This window comes from Rhinoderma darwinii, chromosome 4 (assembly GCF_050947455.1).
Source record: "Rhinoderma darwinii isolate aRhiDar2 chromosome 4, aRhiDar2.hap1, whole genome shotgun sequence".
Lineage (NCBI taxonomy): Eukaryota > Metazoa > Chordata > Amphibia > Anura > Rhinodermatidae > Rhinoderma > Rhinoderma darwinii.
In genome coordinates this window covers 338,066,607-338,085,750 of record NC_134690.1, presented here as the reverse complement: position 1 = coordinate 338,085,750, position 19,144 = coordinate 338,066,607, and the positions used below count along the sequence as shown (strand labels likewise).

General features: G+C 45.0%; 1 protein-coding gene across 3 annotated transcripts in view; it reads right to left on the bottom strand.

Moving 5' to 3' along the window:
- Positions 1–19,144, bottom strand: part of ADGB (androglobin) — a 235,963-nt gene that overhangs the window by 39,030 nt on the left and 177,789 nt on the right. For all 3 annotated transcript variants that reach the window (XR_012883227.1, XM_075862862.1, XM_075862863.1), the window contains exons 28-29: positions 18,389–18,552; positions 7,474–7,585 (exon numbers count right to left, since the gene is read on the bottom strand). Coding sequence is in view for 2 of the 3 variants with exons in the window: in XM_075862862.1 (XP_075718977.1) it covers positions 7,474–7,585; positions 18,389–18,552 (276 nt within the window). In the remaining variant the exon portion in view is untranslated. The remainder of the gene's footprint in view (positions 1–7,473; positions 7,586–18,388; positions 18,553–19,144) is intronic.

Here is a 19,144-nt window from a genome sequence, read left to right as displayed (position 1 = left end):
GATAGCGTCAGCGTAGGAGAAATGGTAGACTAGGTATGGGCTTGTTATTATGTTATGGCAGGAAGGAGGTGAAGGGAACAAGTGAGCCCTAATCTACCCACCGCCCTGTCCCTGCCTACTTGCAACGACCCACCCTAGGCGACGGGGTACAACTTGGCGGCGGTCCCTACGCTGACTAAGTGCAAGGGGATACAAACAGGGAACAAGCAAGGGAAGGGGCAGTAGCCCACGGAACACCGTGAGGAAACGGAGTGGTGAACGAGCCAGTCAGGATCAGGATGTAGTGGAGTATACAAACGCAGAGCACGGAGCAGGAAGCAAGCCAGGGGCAGAGCGAAGCAGGATAAGCGGGAACTGAAGCAAGGCAGAAGCACGGCAGAAGCAGGCTGGAGCAAGGCAGCAGTGGGGCCAGGAATCCAAGAAGAATAACAAGCAATGAGGAAGAGAAAACGGCAGGTATAAATGGACAGGGGGCGGAGCTAACTCCGACTGACCAGGCCGCGATAGGCTCTCCCACTCCTGAGCCTGCAACCCTGATTGGTGGGAGCTGGTGTCAGTCTAAGAGGTCTGGCCTCAGGTGTCGACTGATTAATCCTGGGAGTATCCACAGACGTAGTGCCTGGCAGATCCTTTACAGACGGTGGCTGAATAGTTAGAACTGTTGACTTGCAGCAACAGGGTCCTGGCTTTGGACTCATTTTCATGGAGTTTAAATTCTGTGCTTGCATGGGTTTAGTCTGGGTTCTCCAGTTTCCTCACACACTCCAAAGACATACAGTACTGGTAGGTGAATTGACTCCTTATAAAATTGGCCCATATGTGTGTGTTTGAGATAGGGAAATTAGATTGTGAGCCCCGCTCATTGGGCACAGGAACTGATGTGAGTGATGACAATCTCTGTACAGCACTGTGAAATATATTGGCGCTATATGCGGTTAGAAACATTAAAAAAATAAATGAAAATTCTCCATGTGTGCCCATATAAAATCGGTGGCACACAGAGGTATAGTAGGGGCCCAAAGATTTCCATGGGTGCTGTATTATGGGTGCATTCAACACGGACTAATAATACAGTTGTGTGCATGAGGGCTAAATGCAACAGTCATACACCAGTGTTTGCTACGCATGTTGTTTTTAGCTGTGCTTTTTTTTGTGTTTTTTTTCCAAAACTGGAATTAGATATATTAGGAAAGAGAGATATAAAGGAAACCTACACAGTGCTGTAGCTGCCAATGTATAACCACAGCCTAATACCGTTACACTTTCAAACAGCACATTTATTTTATTTCATGTGATTGTTCTAAACCACTTAAAATGCTTGCTGATTCTAAGAAAATGAAAACCGTGTCCTTGTTTAAAGTTAGAATTTGATAAAGCTTTCAATGGCGATGCCATACATTGTACAAGTGATTTAGTCTTCGATGTTGGTGAAATTATTACCTTTGTTTTATATCATTTTATAAAAATCGCATTATCGGTGCTAAAACATGTGAAAATAACTTATATTAGGCTAGGCTCACACCACTTTTGGAAACTACAATCGGCGGGACCATTTCACACATTAAGTTGAATGTATGCCCCAGACATATTCAACTGTATGCCAATACACCTGCATATATCTGCCACTGACTCTCATTGAAAAACATTGTATTTATCTTTTTTGAATATAGTTGTGTTGAAAAGTATAGTGTTTCATTACAGTTATGCTCCGTTCACACTGAGTTTTTTTACACGTTTTTTGACGCAGAAACCGCGTCGGAAAACGCACTAAAAAACGTCATAAAATGCCTCCCATTGATTTCAATGGGAGGCAGAGGCGTTTTTTCCCGCGAGCGATCAAAATCTACCTCAAAATTCAAAACGGAATTTTGAGGCAGAATTTTCTGGCTAAAAAAACCTCAGTGTGAACAGGGCCTTTAAGGTACAGTGACACTTTTGGCATAGGTTGGCTAATATATTCCATAGGTATACATGGCCGGACTTAGCTATGTGCGACACGTGCGGTCACACACGGCGCCGGCCGCCATGCTGTAAGGGGGGCGCCAGCGGATACGAGCTGCACATCTGAGAGGAGAAATATTCCTTCCTCTCCACAGCTGTGTGAAGTGAGCGCTGATTGGTGGAGCAAAAGGCCTCTGTCTGCTCCACCAATCGGCACAGCCTGTACTGCAGTGTCACACAAACTCAGAGCCTCCCGCAGCTCCTTCCTGCTGTGCTGCTGCCACAGTGAAGACTCCTCCACGGAGCTCAGGTGTCAGGTAAGAGCAGCAGCTTTAGGTTAATCCATGTTTATTTATGTGCAGTGTGAGCGAGGAGGAAAGAGGCAGCTTTAAGTGATGTGTAACAGAATGTTTTGGTTTTTTTTTGCAAATGATTTTGTGGGAGAGAGGGAAGACTAGGTTATAGGTGCTTTGTGTGTGTGTATTTTTTACAGATCGATATTGAAGGTGAGGGGACATTGCCCTAAATGTATTTTGTGAGGAGGGCGACTTCTGTATAGTTTATTTTGTGGTGTAGGAGCTTATTATGAATCATGGGGAGGGGAACTTGGCGTTATGTATGGGGAGAAAGGAGTCTTTAGGGTACGGCCACACGGAGCGGCCCTCACACTGTCGCAACGCGGCCAACAACCGCTGGCAATATGTAGGAGCGGCTGTCAAATACCTCCTTAAGGGGTATTCCGGTTACATTCGCATGCGCACTGCCGCTCCATTCATTCTCTAAGGGAGCGCCGGAGATAGCCGAGTGCAGTGTTCTGCTTTTTCCAGCGCTCCCATAGAGAATGAATAGGGGGTAAGTTGCTGTAATTTGCAAAATCGTCCGGCCATAAAGGGTGGATTAATTCATGGCCGCACGTTAACGTGGGTAAACCGTCCCTTTATCTGCAAAATCGTGCGGCCATGAATTAATACACCCTTTATGGCCGCACGATTTTGAAAATGACAACAGCTTACCCCCTATCCATTCTCTATGGGAGCGCCAGAAAAAGCCGAACACTGCAATCGGCTATCTCCGGCGCTCCAATAGCGAATGAATGGAGCGGCAGTGCGCATGCGAATGTAACTGGAATACGTGCAGCCACTAACAGGCTATTTGACAGCCGCACCGAACATAGTTCCGGCGTGGTTGTTAGCTGCGTTGAGACCGTGTCAGGGCTGCTCCATGTGGCCTTACGTTTAGAGATAATATTTGTGGGGGAGAGCAACTTGATTATAAGGGTAGGAACATACAGGGTGGATACGTAAAACTACACAGTGTATACGTCCTGAGAACCGCAGGGAATGTCACCTGAAAAACTGCACCAAATTTTGGTGCAGTTTTTTGGGCGGAAAGACTGCAGAAATAAATTTTAAAAAAAGCTAATACTCCCAGCCGTAGTCCCTCTCTCTCTCTCTGAGCGTAGCCCGGCCTCCTGCGATGACGCTGTAGTCCATGTGACCGCTGCAGCCTTTGATTGGCTGCAGCTGTCACATGGGATGAATCGTCATCCCTGGGGGCCGGGCTACGCTCAGAACAGAATACACATCGCTATGACTACGGCCGGTGTATTACGTTTTTTTTTTCTCATTTGAGATTAACGATAAGCAAAGTTTTTATCATTGATCTTCCCCTTTGTTAACACTGACCAAATATCATTATAATTGGTCAGAAACTAGCGAATCATGATGATAATTGGCTAAACTAAATAGGCCTTTAATGGGGGTATATTCAGGCTTAGTGCCTAGGGCAGCGTGAGTTGTAAATACGGCCCTGCTAAAGACGCAGATACTATTGAACACTATAGCAGAGCAGGGAGGTATCTCCCTGCTCTGTGATCTACTAGGCTGGTGGTTCCCATGAGAACCCTCCAGGGGTGCCGCGACACTCCTCTGGACAACTGCCACGGACGTGCTTTCTCTCCTCCTCCTAAATAGCGCGAAGTGGATGTGAGGAGGAGGAGATTTTTTTGCAGAACCCCTGTAGATAGCACCCCTCGACTAAATGGACAGAGACGTCAGGGGCTTCTCCTGGAGTGGAATCCCCAGTCACAGCGTCAGCAACGCTGTGGACAGGGATTCCGCTTCAGGAGTTAGTTGCCCCTGATGTCACTGTTCATATATGGACAGAGACATCAAGCACTCCGTCAAGGAGCGGAATCCCCAGCTAAAGGGAGCTACAGTGGCGCTATCTACAGGAAAGGAGTGCTACCTACACGGCGGCTGCGTGGCACTACCTACAAGGGGGTGTGTGGCACTACAAGGGATCTGTGTGGCACTACCTACAAGGGGGCTGTGCGGCAAGGTGGGGATTTGTGGCACTACTTACTAGGGATGCACAATTCATCGAAACTTCGATACGGTTTCGATACTGTGTATCCCCAAATGGTTCGATACCGTTGTTTCATGTATTTCGATACTAAGCTGTGCGGCCACACAGCTAAGTATAGTAATACATGATGAATGAGAGCGGGGCTGCGGCTGTGTAATACAGCCATTGCCCCGCTCCTGAGTCCTGACAAGTGCACGCCGTCAGGATGATGCGATGCGGCCAGCGCTGCACTAATGAGCGGCGGCACTGAAGACAGAACATGGCGGCCGCACTGCAAAACACCCCCGTGTTCTTTCTTCGGTGTCTGCGCCGCCGCTCATTAGTGCAGCGCCGGCCGCATCACCTCATGCTGACCGCGCGTGCACTTCATGTCAGGAGCGGGGCAATGACTGTATTACACAGCCGCAGTCCCGCTCTATAACGGCGGAGATCAGAGAAACCTCTCATATCCGCCGCTATTCCCCTGAATGCTGCGATCACATTTGACTGCAGCATTCAGGGGAAAGCGAGGAGGGGGGATGCCCCTGGATCGCGTCACAGGGAATTGAGGCGCAGGGACAGGATCCCTGGGCAGTCGGCGTGATGACAGCCCTGGATCAAGCCGGCCTACGCAAGGATCCTGTCATCAGCATTGTGGATCAGCTCCATTCGTCGTGGGAACAGGGCCTAGATGAGTACAATTGTTTTTGTTTGGGGGCAATGTCTACAAAGGAGAGGTGGGGGCTGTATGGCACCGTCTACAAGGAGGTGGGGCTGTATGGCACTGTCTACAAGGGGGAGGTGGGGGGCTGTATGGCACTGTCTACAAGGAGGTGGGGGGCAGTATGGCACTGTCTACAAGGGGGATGTGGGGGCTGTATGTCACTCTCTACAAGGGGGAGGTGGGTGCTGTATGACACTGTCTACAATGGGGCGGTGGGGGCTGTATCACATTGTCTACAAGAGAGAGGTGGGGGGCACTGTGTACAAGAGGGAGGTGGGGCTGTATGACAGTCTACTATGGGCAGGTGGGGGCTGTATTGCACTGTCTACAAGGAGGAGGTGGGGGATTATGACACTGTCTACAGGGAGGCTGTACGGCACAATCTACAGGGGGCACTTTCTACAAGGGGGGCTGTGGGGGCATTATACACTGTGGAGGCCACTAAGCGGACATCATACTATGTAGGGGCACTACAGGGGGCAATATAATGTGTGTGACACTGTGTGGGCACAATTAGAGGACAAAATACTGTGTCCTTGAAGGCGTTATAACATATTACATTATTAAATATTATTATACTGTGTGTGGGGCACTAAAGGGGCATTACACTGTGTGGGGGCACTATATAGGGCATTATACTGTGGGGAGGAATTATGCTTTTTTATGGGGCATTTTTTATAATGGCGTGGGGCGCCGAAAGATAATTTTGCACGGGGTGCCATCTACACTAAGGCCAGCCCTATAGGTATATATATTAGACATACAGTCATGGAGAAAGTAAACTACACCCTCTGTAATGGTGGGGGGGGGGGGTAGGGAAACGGACAAGTGAGCCCTAATCTACCCGCCACTCTGTCCCTGCCTACTTGCAACGACCCGCCCTAGACGACGGGGTACAACTGGGCGGCGGTCCCTGCGCTCAGTAAGTGCATGACAAACACGACAAACAAACAAGGGAACACAAGCAAGGGAAATGGGCAGTTGCTCGCGGAAACACCGTGAGCAACAGAGTAGTGAACGAGCCGAGTCAAGCCAGGAGAGTGCGAGGTACAAAGCGAAAAGCAGAAGAGTAGTCGGTAAGCCAGGGTCTGTATGGAGCAGGATCAAAAAGTAGCAGGAGCTGTAGCTGGGCCAGGAAACCTCAAGGAAAGAATTCACAAGCACAGATGGACAGGAAGAGCAGGCTTAAATAGACCGAGGGCGGGAGCTAGCTGAGTCTGGCCAGGTTGCGATAGGCTCTCCCACTCCTAAGCCTGCCAGCCTGAGTGGAGGAAGCTGGTGTCTGTCTCAGGGATGTACACTCAGGTGTTGACTGATTAATTCTGGGAGTTAACCCTGAAGCAGTGCCTGGCAGATCCTTTACACCCTCCTTCAATTCTAAATTTTTAATTATCAGGGTCTAAAGAGCAATTGTGTGGCCTTCACTAACTTTTATAAACAAGCAAATAACCTCCGGTGGGAACAGAATAAAACGCAACAGATTTCAATATGTAGTAATTTTTTCCAAAAAGTAAACCAACATTCAGAAATTAGGTGGTAATAAATAAGTACACCCTTAGTACTAAATAGCATCCAAGTGTAACTTAGCAAATATGCATGCTTAGGCCCCATGCACACAACTGTAAAAATCATCCGTAATTGCGGACCGTGATTGATAAGTGGTGAAATACATAATTGTTTATTCACTTATAGCAGTGGCCGCATGCACCCGAAAACCATGCCCGAATTTAGTAAGTGGAGCTTTCAAATCGATTGTTAATTAGTCGCACGATTTTGCAGGTAAACAGCAGTTTAACTTGCAGCAAAACAGCATGAGCATTAACAATCTATCTTAGTGGCCACATGGTCTTGTGGGTAAGGCTTCGGTCACATCTGTGCTAAGACTCCATTCCGACGTTCCGTCTGAGCTTTCCGTTGGAACGGAGACCAGATCCGGTGTAAATGGTTTCCGTTTGTCTCCATTGTACAAGGGTTCCGTCGTCCTGACGGAATCAGTAGCATAGTCATCTACGCTATTGATTCTGTCAAATCGATGGAACCCTTGTACAATGGAGACAAACGGAAACCATTCGCACCGAATCCGTCTCCATTGAAATCAATGGTGATGAAAACGGAAACCTATGGTCTCCTGTTTGTGTCTGTCAGGGCTCCGTTCCGACGGAAAGCTCGGACGGAACGTCAGAGCGGAGCACTAGTGCAGATGTGAACGAAGCCTAAAACTGCATTTAGCTGTGGTTTGCGACAGCCACTATGTGGGACTGTACCAAGAGTATGGATATCAGTAACCTGAAAATTAATTGCTGATGAACATGAAGAACTACTATACCAATAATCCTGGGAGATGTTTTTGCTACATAATGGCATTAGCAAATGTTTTTTTCTGCTTTTTAAAGAACATTTATATTCATTTCCAAACAAAAATAAGACAAATAATGAAAACATAGAAATAATGATGTTGTTACCTTTCATTTCTTGCTTTTCCATATCCTTTAGTGTTTGAACAAAAGCTGCTTGACTATCAGTAAGCGCCCAACTTCTGAACAATACGGTTGCCTGTACAATGTATTTATGTGTCTGTACAGAAACAAATAAGGGTTACTGATAAAACAAATGGAGGACACTCTTATTTTATACACTTTATGTTCTGAATATATTACAACTTTCAGAGTCTACACAGTCAACTTGAAAAGGTCATGCAGGACAAACAATACATTTTTATTTCCTGTAAAATACGTCAATGTTTTATTATCTACCGTTATTAAAAAATGACAAAAGAGAACACACACAGAATAAAAAACACATTCTCTATTCTGTGTGTGTTTAATCTTCTTTTTTGTCATTTTATAAAAATGGTAAATAAAACATTGACTTTTTTACTGGAAACAAAAAATTAATTTTTGTTCTCCAACTCTTTTAAGTTGGCTGTACAATCGTACATGCATTTGGGACTTCTTCTTTACATGGGAGTACTGATCAGTGTTAACTTTCAGAGTCTAGTTTACATAGGATTTGACCGTTTAATGTATTAAAATGGACAGTAATTAATTAACCTCTTATGAATGAGGTTATTTTGGGTCTTCAGGAGTTTTTGTTTTTCTCATAGCCGCATTCCAGGAGCCATAACTTTTTCATTTTTCCATTGATGTAGCCATATGAGGGCTTGTATTTGCGGGATATAGTTTCCATTTGGGTGTACATAGGTTACATAGAACTTAATAATTATAATGTTGTACAAACAAACAGCCTATTAAGGCTGGGCCTCATAGGCTTCGATACATGGAAGACCTGGGGGACTTTGTAAGGCCCCCCTTGCTGCCATTACAACCCATCGGCGCCCAGAAATCACATCACAGGGGCGCCAAAGGGCTTACTGAGGAAGCACCCTCAATCTGTGAAACCACTTAATTGCCAGAGTCGCTATTGACCGCGGCATCTAAGGTGTTATATGGCCAGTACAAAGCTGACATCTGCTGCTGATGGGGAGGACATAGATCCTGTTTTCTGTGATATTCAAAATTGTAAGTACATCTCAATGAAAGAACGGGTACAGTATGCCCTTGTGTAATTACAGATATAGCAGGGCTAAGTTTTTAAGCATAACTCATCATTATATCATTCCTTTCCCAATATTCACAAATTACCAATGCCTATCCATTAACTAAGTTATCTTGTGCTGTCCAAAATAAACAGATCAATGTCAAATTCAGCTCTGCTACATCTGGTTGGTTTGCTCGTTCATGCTTCAAGAGGGCATCATATGTGAGAATAACATGATCGTACAATAATATGTAAACAAATATAATATAAAGATATTTAAAAAAAAATTGGACTATAAAATGTACATAAGGCACTAACACTATAGAATACATAGCAATAAGAAAGCACTGTAATGACGGGGGTGGGGAGACAGACAAGTGAGCCCTAATCTACCCACCACTCAGTCCCTGCCTACTTGCAACGACCCGCCCTAGGCGACGGGGTACAACTGGGCGACGGTCCCTACGCTCAATAAGTGCACGACAGACAAACAGACAAGGGTACACAGAGCTAGGGGGAGAAAGGGGCAGTTGCCCACTGCAACACCGTGAGCAACAAGAGAAGTGAACAAGCCGAGTCAAACCAGGAGAGTACGAGGTGCCAAACGCAGAGCAGAAGAGTAGTAAACAAGCCGAGTCAAACCAGGAGTGTACGAGGTACCAAACGCAGAGCAGGAGAGTAGTCAGCAAGCCGGGGTCAATATGAAACAAGGACAATGGTACAAGAAGCTGCAGCAGGGCCAGGAAACCAAACGAGAAGAATCACAAGCAAAGGAGGAACAGGAAAGGCAGGTATAAATAGACAGAGGGCGGGAGCTAGCTCCGTCTGGCCAGGCTGTGATAGGTTCTCCCACTCCTAAGCCTGCCACCCTGAGTGGTGGAAGATGGAGTCAGTCTCACAGACATAGAAGCAGGTGCAGACTGATTATCTATGGGCGTTAACCCCGAAGCTGTGCCTGGCAGATCCATTACAGTACCCCCCCTTTTATGAGGGGCCACCGGACCCTTTCTAAGTGAACCTGGTTTACTGGGGAAACGAAGGTGAAACCTCCTGACCAATATCCCAGCGTGAACATCCCGGGCGGGTACCCAAGTCCTCTCCTCAGGCCCGTATCCTCTCCAATGGACCAGGTACTGGAGGGAGCCTTGGACCATTCTGCTGTCCACAATCTTGGCCACCTCTAATTCTGCCCCCTCTGGGGTGAGAACAGGGACCGGAGGTTTCCTCGAGGGAGCCAAGGACGGGGAGCAGCGTTTAAGGAGGGAGGCATGGAACATGTCGTGTACTCGAAAAGATGGGGGCAACTCCAGTCGGAAGGAGACAGGATTGAGGACTTCAATGACCTTGTACGGCCCTATAAACCAGGGAGCAAACTTCTTGGACGGGACCTTAAGGCGCAAAGTTTTTTGTATGCTCTGGGACGCCTCTAGGTTCTTCTGAACCCGAGCCCAGACTGTGCACAGTTCTCGATGACCGACCTCTACTTCGGGATTGTTGGAACTACCAGGTGAAACGGAAGAGAACCGTGGATTAAACCCAAAATTACAGAAAAAGGGGGAGACCCCTGACGAGTTACTGACCCGGTTATTAAGGGAAAATTCGGAGAGGGGAATGAATGAGACCCAATCATATTGACAGTCAGAGATAAAACACCTTAAATATTGTTCTAGAGACTGATTAGTCCTCTCAGTTTGGCCATTAGTTTCAGGATGGAAGGCAGAGGAGAAGGACAGATCAATCTCCAACTTTTTACAGAAGGCTCTCCAAAACAATGAAACAAATTGTACCCCTCTATCAGAAACAATATTGACAGGGACCCCATGGAGACGCAGGATGTGTTTGACAAACAAGGTAGCTAACGTCTTAGCATTGGGTAGTTTTTTGAGGGGCACAAAGTGGCACATCTTACTGAAGCGGTCTACTACAACCCACACCACCGACTTGCCTTGAGATGGAGGCAAATTGGTGATAAAATCCATGGAGATATGGGTCCAAGGTCTCTGGGAAAGGGCAAAGAACATAGTAAGCCCGCTGGTCGGGACCTGGGAGTCTTGGACCTAGCACAAACTTCACAAGCGGCGACGTAGGCCTTAAGGCAACCCAGGCCACCAATAGTTTCTGGCAATGAGGTGCTTGATACCCAGGATGCCTGGATGGCCAGATAGTGCAGAGTCATGATTTTCCCTAAGTACCCTTAGCCGGAATTGCAGGGGAACAAACAGCTTGTTCTCAGGAAGGCTCCCGGGAGCTGAACCTTGATCAGCCGCAATTTCAGAGACTAAATCAGAATCAATAGCGGAAATGATTATACCTGGAGGCAAAATACAAGCAGGATCTTCCTCCGAAGGAGGGCTGGCCATGAAGCTACGTGACAGTGCATCAGCCTTAACATTTTTAGACCCAGCCCTATAGGTAACCACAAAGTTGAATCTGGTAAAAAATAACGCCTAACGAGCTTGTCTCGGGTTTAGCCTCTGGGCAGATTCTAGGAAAACCAGATTCTTGTGGTCGGTAAGGACCGTTACCTGGTGCCTAGCCCCCTCCAGGAAGTGGCGCCACTCTTCAAATGCCCATTTAATGGCTAAGAGTTCACGGTTGCCAATATCATAGTTACTCTCAGTGGGTGAAAACTTCCTGGAGAAGTAGGCACAGGGACGGAGATGGGTGAGGGTCCTGGTACCCTGGGACAAGACAGCCCCCACTCCCACCTCGGACGCGTCAACCTCCACGATAAATGGCTCTATTTGGTTGGGCTGAAGCAGCACCGGGGCCGAGATAAAGCACTTCTTAAGGACCCCAAAAGTCTGGACAGCCTCAGGAGGCCAGTGGAGGAGATCAGCACCTTTGCGAGTGAGATCCGTAAGAGGCTTAGCGATGACCGAGAAGTTAGCAATAAACCTCCTGTAATAATTAGCGAACCCCAGGAAGCACTGCAACGCCTTCAGGGAGGCAGGTTGGACCCATTCCGCCACAGCCTGGACCTTGGCGGGGTCCAATGCGAAATTCATGAGGAGTGAGGATTTGGCCCAAAAATGGTATCTCCTGCACCCCAAACACACATTTTTCGGTCTTTGCAAACAGTTTGTTTTCTCGAAAGACCTGGAGCACCTTCCTGACATGCTCAATGTGGGAGGACCAGTCCTTGGAAAACACAAGTATGTCATCAAGGTACACTACAAGAAATAACCCCAGGTAGTCTCTTAAAATCTCATTTATGAAATTCTGGAAGACCACGGGAGCATTACACAACCCAAAGGGCATGACGAGGTATTCGAAATGACCTTCGGGTGTGTTAAACGCAGTCTTCCACTCATCCCTCTCTTTGATGCGGATAAGGTTATATGCCCCCCGTAGATCAAACTTAGAGAACCATTGGGCCCCCTGAACCTGATTAAACAGATCAGGAATCAGAGGAATGGGATACTGGTTCCTTACAGTGACCTTATTCAAGCTTCGGTAGTCAATGCATGGCCTAAGACCACCATCCTTCTTCCCTACGAAGAAGAAGCCAGCACCTACCGGAGAAGTAGAGGGGCGAATGTAACCCTTGGCCAGGCATTGCTGGATATACTCTCTCATGGCTTCACGTTCGGGACAAGAGAGATTAAATATCCTACCCGTAGAGGGAGCTTAGCTCCTGGTACCAAATTGATTGCGTAATCATATTCTCTATGAGGAGGTAACACTTCGGAGGCCTCCTTAAAGAAAACATCGGCGAAGTCCTGAACAAACTCAGGTAGCGTGTTCACCACCTCAGGGGGAGAAATAGAATTAACAGAAAAACATGACGTCAAGCATTCATTACCCCACTTGGTAAGGTCCCCAGAATTCCAGTCAAACGTGGGATTATGCAACTGCAACCAGGGAAGGCCTAAAACCAAATCGGACGATAATCCCTGCATTAACAGTACAGAGCACTGCTCCAAATGCATGGAGCCAACAAGGAGTTCAAAAACAGGGGTATGCTGTGTAAAATAACCATTAGCAAGAGGAGTGGAGTCGATACCCACTATGGGGACAGGTTTAGGCAAATCAATCAAAGGCATAGCTAGAGACATAGCAAATTCCACAGACATGATATTAGCAGAAGACCCTGAATCCACGAAGGCACTGCCGGTAGCAGACCTACCACCAAAAGAGACCTGAAAGGGAAGCAAGATTTTATTACGTTTCATATTTACGGGAAATACCTGTGAGCCCAAGTGACCTCCCCGATCATCACTTAGGCGCGGAAGTTCTCCGGCTGCATTCTTATGCTTAGGACAGTTGTTCACTTGATGCTTGTCATCCCCACAGTAGAAGCAGAGACCATTCTTCCTGCGGAAATCTCTATGTTGTTGGGGGGACACGGAGGCCCCGAGTTGCATAGGTACCTCAGAGTCTTCCGGGGAGGAACGAAGCAACGGAACCTCGGGAGGCATCATGGGGGAGTCAGAGGAGAAAACATCAAGACGTTCAAGTCGTCGTTCCCTGAGACGTCGGTCAAGTCGTACCGCTAAAGCCATAACCTGGTCTAGGGAGTCAGAAGAGGGATAACTAACTAGCAGATCTTTCAGGGCGTTCGACAGACCCAACCTAAACTGGCATCTTAAGGCAGGGTCATTCCACCGAGAAGCTACACACCACTTCCTAAAGTTAGAGCAATACTCCTCAACAGGTCTCTTACCCTGACGTAAGGTCACCAGCTGACTCTCGGCAAAAGCAGTCTTGTCAGTCTCGTCATAGATGAGTCCGAGAGCAGAAAAGAAAAGATCAACGGAGGAAAGTTCAGGGGCGTCAGGAGCCAAGGAGAAGGCCCATTCTTGGGGCCCTTCCTGGAGCCGGGACATAATTATACCCACCCGCTGGCTCTCAGAACCTGAGGAGTGGGGCTTTAAGCGAAAATAGAGCCTACAACTCTCCCGAAAGGAGAAAAAAGTCTTCCGGTCCCCTGAGAACCGGTCGGGCAACTTGAGGTGGGGTTCAAGAGGTGAGGTGAGGGGGACTACCATGGTAGCATCAGGCTGGTTGACCCTCTGAGCCAGGGCCTGGACCTGTAGGGAGAGACCCTGCATTTGCTGAGCCAGGGTCTCAAGGGGGTCCATAGTGGTGTCGGGGACCAGGGTAGACTAGGTATGGTGCTTGTGATTATGTAATGACTGGGGTGGGGAGACAGACAAGTGAGCCCTAATCTACCCACCACTCAGTCCCTGCCTACTTGCAACGACCCGCCCTAGGCGACGGGGTACAACTGGGCGACGGTCCCTACGCTCAATAAGTGCACGACAGACAAACAGACAAGGGTACACAGAGCTAGGGGGAGAAAGGGGCAGTTGCCCACGGCAACACCGTGAGCAACAAGAGAAGTGAACAAGCCGGAGAGTACGAGGTGCCAAACGCAGAGCAGAAGAGTAGTAAACAAGCCCAGTCAAACCAGGAGTGTTCGAGGTACCAAACGCAGAGCAGGAGAGTAGTCAGCAAGCCGGGGTCAATATGAAGCAAGGACAATGGTACAAGAAGCTGCAGCAGGGCCAGGAAACCAAACGAGAAGAATCACAAGCAAAGGAGGAAAAGGAAAGGCAGGTATAAATAGACAGAGGGCGGGAGCTAGCTCCGTCTGGCCAGGCTGTGATAGGTTCTCCCACTCCTAAGCCTGCCACCCTGAGTGGTGGAAGATGGAGTCAGTCTCACAGACATAGAAGCAGGTGCAGACTGATTATCTATGGGCGTTAACCCCGAAGCTGTGCCTGGCAGATCCTTTACAAGCACATATTACAAAGTCTCATGTAGTCAAATGTACAACTGATTTATGCATAAAAGTGATAATGACACATTAAAGGGCGTGGAGATACGCTTCTGCATGCTGGGCGCTACAGATGCCTCGGCAACCGTACAATGCCCGGAGAGTGTTATGCAAGGGTCCATTTAATTAGAATTGGACCCATGCAAGATGCTCACCCAGCATTGTATTGTATTACTCTTGTAATTGTACTGCCCAGCGTGTGGGATCGTCTCTCCATGCCCATGTTAGTTCGGCCGGCAGAGTATAACTGGAGACACACTTTAAGCTACATGGTCTTTTAGTTAGTATGGTTGAAAAACAACATGTTGGTCAAGTTTAACTAGGGGATGGAAGAGGATGTTGATGAAGGAAAGGAGTAGGGGTAAATTTTAGAACTTTGTTTTCCCCTATTTATCCAAAGAAAGAAAAAAATAAAACATAAGATATGAGCTAATCTGTCATAAAAAGGAAACATGTCTCTCCTGATCCCAAGTGGCGATCAGACCAGTTCAACATTCCAACAAGAATTCTATATATTTACATAAGCATTGATGATATTTTGTATGGCAAATCCACATGATATGATATAAATGTGTGATAGATGCTGTGGGACCCAAACCATCTCTAGAACATGGATCACCAGACCCCTTTACTGTCTGGTAGACTGCCTGTTGGGCTGCCACATCCAGGTGGAGAATGGAGAGGTGGCTGCACATGTGCGGCCATCTCTCCATTCATTCTCCACTTGAATAATTTACCACCCCTCTCTGGATACAGCCCCTGAGCCAGTTTTCAATCCAATTACAAACTATACTTTCTAAAAACAAAATAGACCTTACGTTACCTATAAGGGCCTGTTCACATCACCATTCGCTTTCCGTTCCGGGGTTCCGTCAGAGGTTTCCGTCGGGCAAACCCAGCAACGGAAAGTCAAACTGAAACCATAGCTTCCATTTCTGCCACCATTCATATCAATGGTGACGGAAACATTGCTAATGGTTTCCGTTAGTCACCATTCCGGCAGGAATCAATTGCGGAGTCGACTGCGCTATTGATTCCGTCGGAAAAATGGAAACCTGCCGGAATGGTGACAAACGAAAACCATTAGCAATGTTTCCGTCACCATTGATATCAATGGTGACTGAAACGGAAGCTGTGGTTTCAGTTTGACTTTCCGTTGCGGCGTTCACCCGACGGAAACCTCCGATTGAACCCCGGAATGGAAAGCCAACACTGATGTGAACAGGCCCTTAGACATCTTTGTGGGACAGTGTCTCTGCCTTTGCAAAGTCCAAAAAGACTATACCCAAATTTGCCCCTCTGCCCAGGCTTCTACTCACCTCCTCATAAAAAAATCAGGTTGGTTTGGCAACTTCTGTCCTTAGTAAAACCATAAAACTATGCTGGCGGTCACTTATTATTATTTTGTCACAGGTAGAAAGGTAGGAAACTAGAGATTTTGAACAGCATTGGCACAACACTATGCATTTAGGATTAATAAAACTTGTTGGACTTTTTGTTTCAATCTTAGTAACTACTGAGTGTAATATGACAGCAGCCTTTTTATTCTATGATATAAAAGTTTCATGCGAACTGTCATTTATCCCATATTTGACTTTAAACTGTCATTACTTTCACAGATTTTTAGTCATCCTTGTACTTTGGATCTAGTTTCTAAATGAAAATGTCTTTTCTTCACATAATTAAACTTTTATACACAGTTTTACATTTGTATTCATATTTTATGCTGATGATGTAGTCAATCCAGTAGAACTTTTTTCTTATACATTTTCTATGAAACACATTTAATAAGAACATCATGATGTTCAGTAGAGACAAAAAGATCCCTTTCTATCAGGTGCAGTCCCGCAGCTGATTCATATTATGTCAATTCAATTCAAAGCTCAAATTCATTTTCCTAAACCATGAGTGCGAGAATTGTATCACCAACAAAGTGCCAGAAAATCAACCACATAATATTGTCTCTGACAACAGTACACAAAGGGGCAAAATGCTATTAGAATGTTTGAAGCAACAGGCAAATTAAGTATTAAACAGTTCATCAAGGTCTCAAAACTATAATGTGATCTTGAAACAGCCTTATCCTTGGCTTGAAAGCCCTTTCATGCCAAAACTATGCTAATCTGTCTGTTTCTATATTCTATTTAGTAGTTCTAAAAGCTTCAAGATGTACGAAAATTGCTGTTTCGACACAGTAAATAACGGATTAAAGAGTCCAGATTCCCATCCAATAATATGATGGTTATTGAAGACTATCCCTGTCCATATACCCTATTACTATTACTATGCCCTGTATCACACTCGGGACTCCTCTATGAACCATAAAGGAGAACTGCTATGCAAGAGCAGCTTGCGTTCTGGTGGACACGAGCTGTCCATATATCACATGGATGGTCATTCAACTGAATACTACAGATCACTGATCGCTCCGTTGCTTCGTCCTAAAAGGGGATGTCTCTAATGAGATTACCCCTTTAATGGAGACAATCAATATTAGATAGTCCAGAGAGAAGAAAAGTGGGAGAAAAGAAGCAGATTAAGCAAAGATCTATGAAAAAAGGGTGTGTGCGGAGAGAAAAAAGAACAACATGTCAATTTCTTCACCTAGTAATGTGTTCTTTCCTCTGAATGGAACACACATAATAATCCAATTATTTTTTACCAAGGATGTATGAGAGATGTAGTCAGGGGAAGGTTCACCGGGAGAATTATGCATGAACGCGCATAGACACCAATAGATGCTCAGTCACACAATCAGTGTCATCACCATATACTGATAAGGCTACAATACTCTACACGTAAAGTATATAATCTGAATAAAATGTACACATAAATAACGCTGCATTACTGTAAAAATTAGGGTAGGTTAACATTGGTATCAGCAGCTTAACTCGGGTTGTCCATACTTTTCAGATAACTATTTCAGCTAGCAACAAATATATAGCCACCATATAATGTACACGCAAAGGTTCCGCCAAACACATAAAATAATGCCTCCAGATACTGTATCCACAAATGACTTCATAATATAAATACATGTATACATACACACATCCATAGAAAGAGAGAGTAAAAAAAGCAAAAAACGAAGCACAGTGTGAACATGATTACACATTGCTTTAAATTGCTGTTGTCCTGACAGTGCTTTTGTAGTCACATGTCACTCTTAGTTCACTAGTTGTTGGGTATATAGTAAATAAAATATGTTTTCTTTTAAAAACTGTTTTTTGTGTATCCCTACAATAGTATTAAAAAATCTACCTTATTGTGTTTTTAGTTTTGGTTTTTTTTAAAGAAAAATATGAATTCATATATTCTACCTCTGTGACTCATACCTGGACTTGACTACATAGTGCTTTACTGGTAGCTTCAAGTATAATATTTGCTTTATTCTCAGGCAGAGTATTAAACACACATGGTCATACAAGAATAGGGACTTATCCTTAAACCCAGTCCTGTATGACCATTACATTATCCCCAGTAAAAAAAAAAACTGCATATAAATCATTGCCCTAGTTAATTGCCGCAAGTGGCTTCTAGCTGGATATAATGGTAATGTCACATTGTTTGATATTTCATCAGTAGATGCAAGAAACATCTCGATGTGTTGTTGATACTGCCAGCTTAGCATATATATATATATATATATATATATATATATATATATATATATATATATTTAATTGCAGCATAGATGATGAGTATATTCTGACAAAATTATAGCATATGTGTCATTTACAAATGCTGTAAAATAGTATAACAATAATGCCGTTTTAATGAAAGGTGTTTTGGACATGTTGGTCATTTGTAGTGATACAGATCATTTTATATTTCTTTTTTTTTTCCTCTTTTTCTTTACATTTTTGGCTTGGAGCGATAATAGACAATTTCAGCTCCGTACAACAGTGAATTCTAATTTTACATAGAAGTCCCCTTGGTGCCTTTGCGTTTTGGCTTTCTACTCTACTATTGCTATCATTTATAGTAGTTTATGACCTCAACAACCACCATAATGTGGTCATTAATATGCAGGATAAGGAAGTACTGTAAACTCTTACTGGCTGTGGAGAAGGCATTTTTTCTTCTGTGGTTTCACTCTCTCCAGAATGTTGCGTTTCGGCAATGCTCCCAGGTCTTGAAGATGTCTTGTTATTTTTCTGGCTTCCACCTGAACTGATTCTCCCTTTCTTTGTTCCACTTACCAATACCTGGCTTTTGCTTGCTATTAAATAGTAAATTATATAAAAACATAAGTGTTACATTACACAAATAATACATTTGAAAGCAGTTAATCCATGCATCACCTTATTATTATTATAATTTTTATTATTAATCATTATTTGTTCTCACTGTTTTCACTGGCACCATTTTGTACATAGAAATTATTTATTAACTTTTATATTTTTTTGGGTGGAATGGGTGAAAATAGCCCTACACGATGCGGTATAAATAACACATCAATTGTATTGTACAGGTAGCAACAATTGTGGCGGTATCATACATGTACGTTTTCTATACTGGTGCCTAATAAGGTAGCTAGTGATCACTGTGGATAATGGAAGGGCAGAGCGGAAGTAGGCAGTGGAAAATTGTATGCAAATCACTGAGACACCGAAGAAAGGAACACAGGGGGCTAAGTTAACATACATATATATATATATATATATATAGAATAGCTTTTCAATTTCTTAACTCCCTTGCTTTTGAAGATGGTTACGGTGGAGTGGGAGACCTATTCAAAGTTTTACTTTTGGGTCCCATGGTTCCTTGTTACTCTTCTGGGCTATCCTGCTCAGGATTTATAAATATAGTTA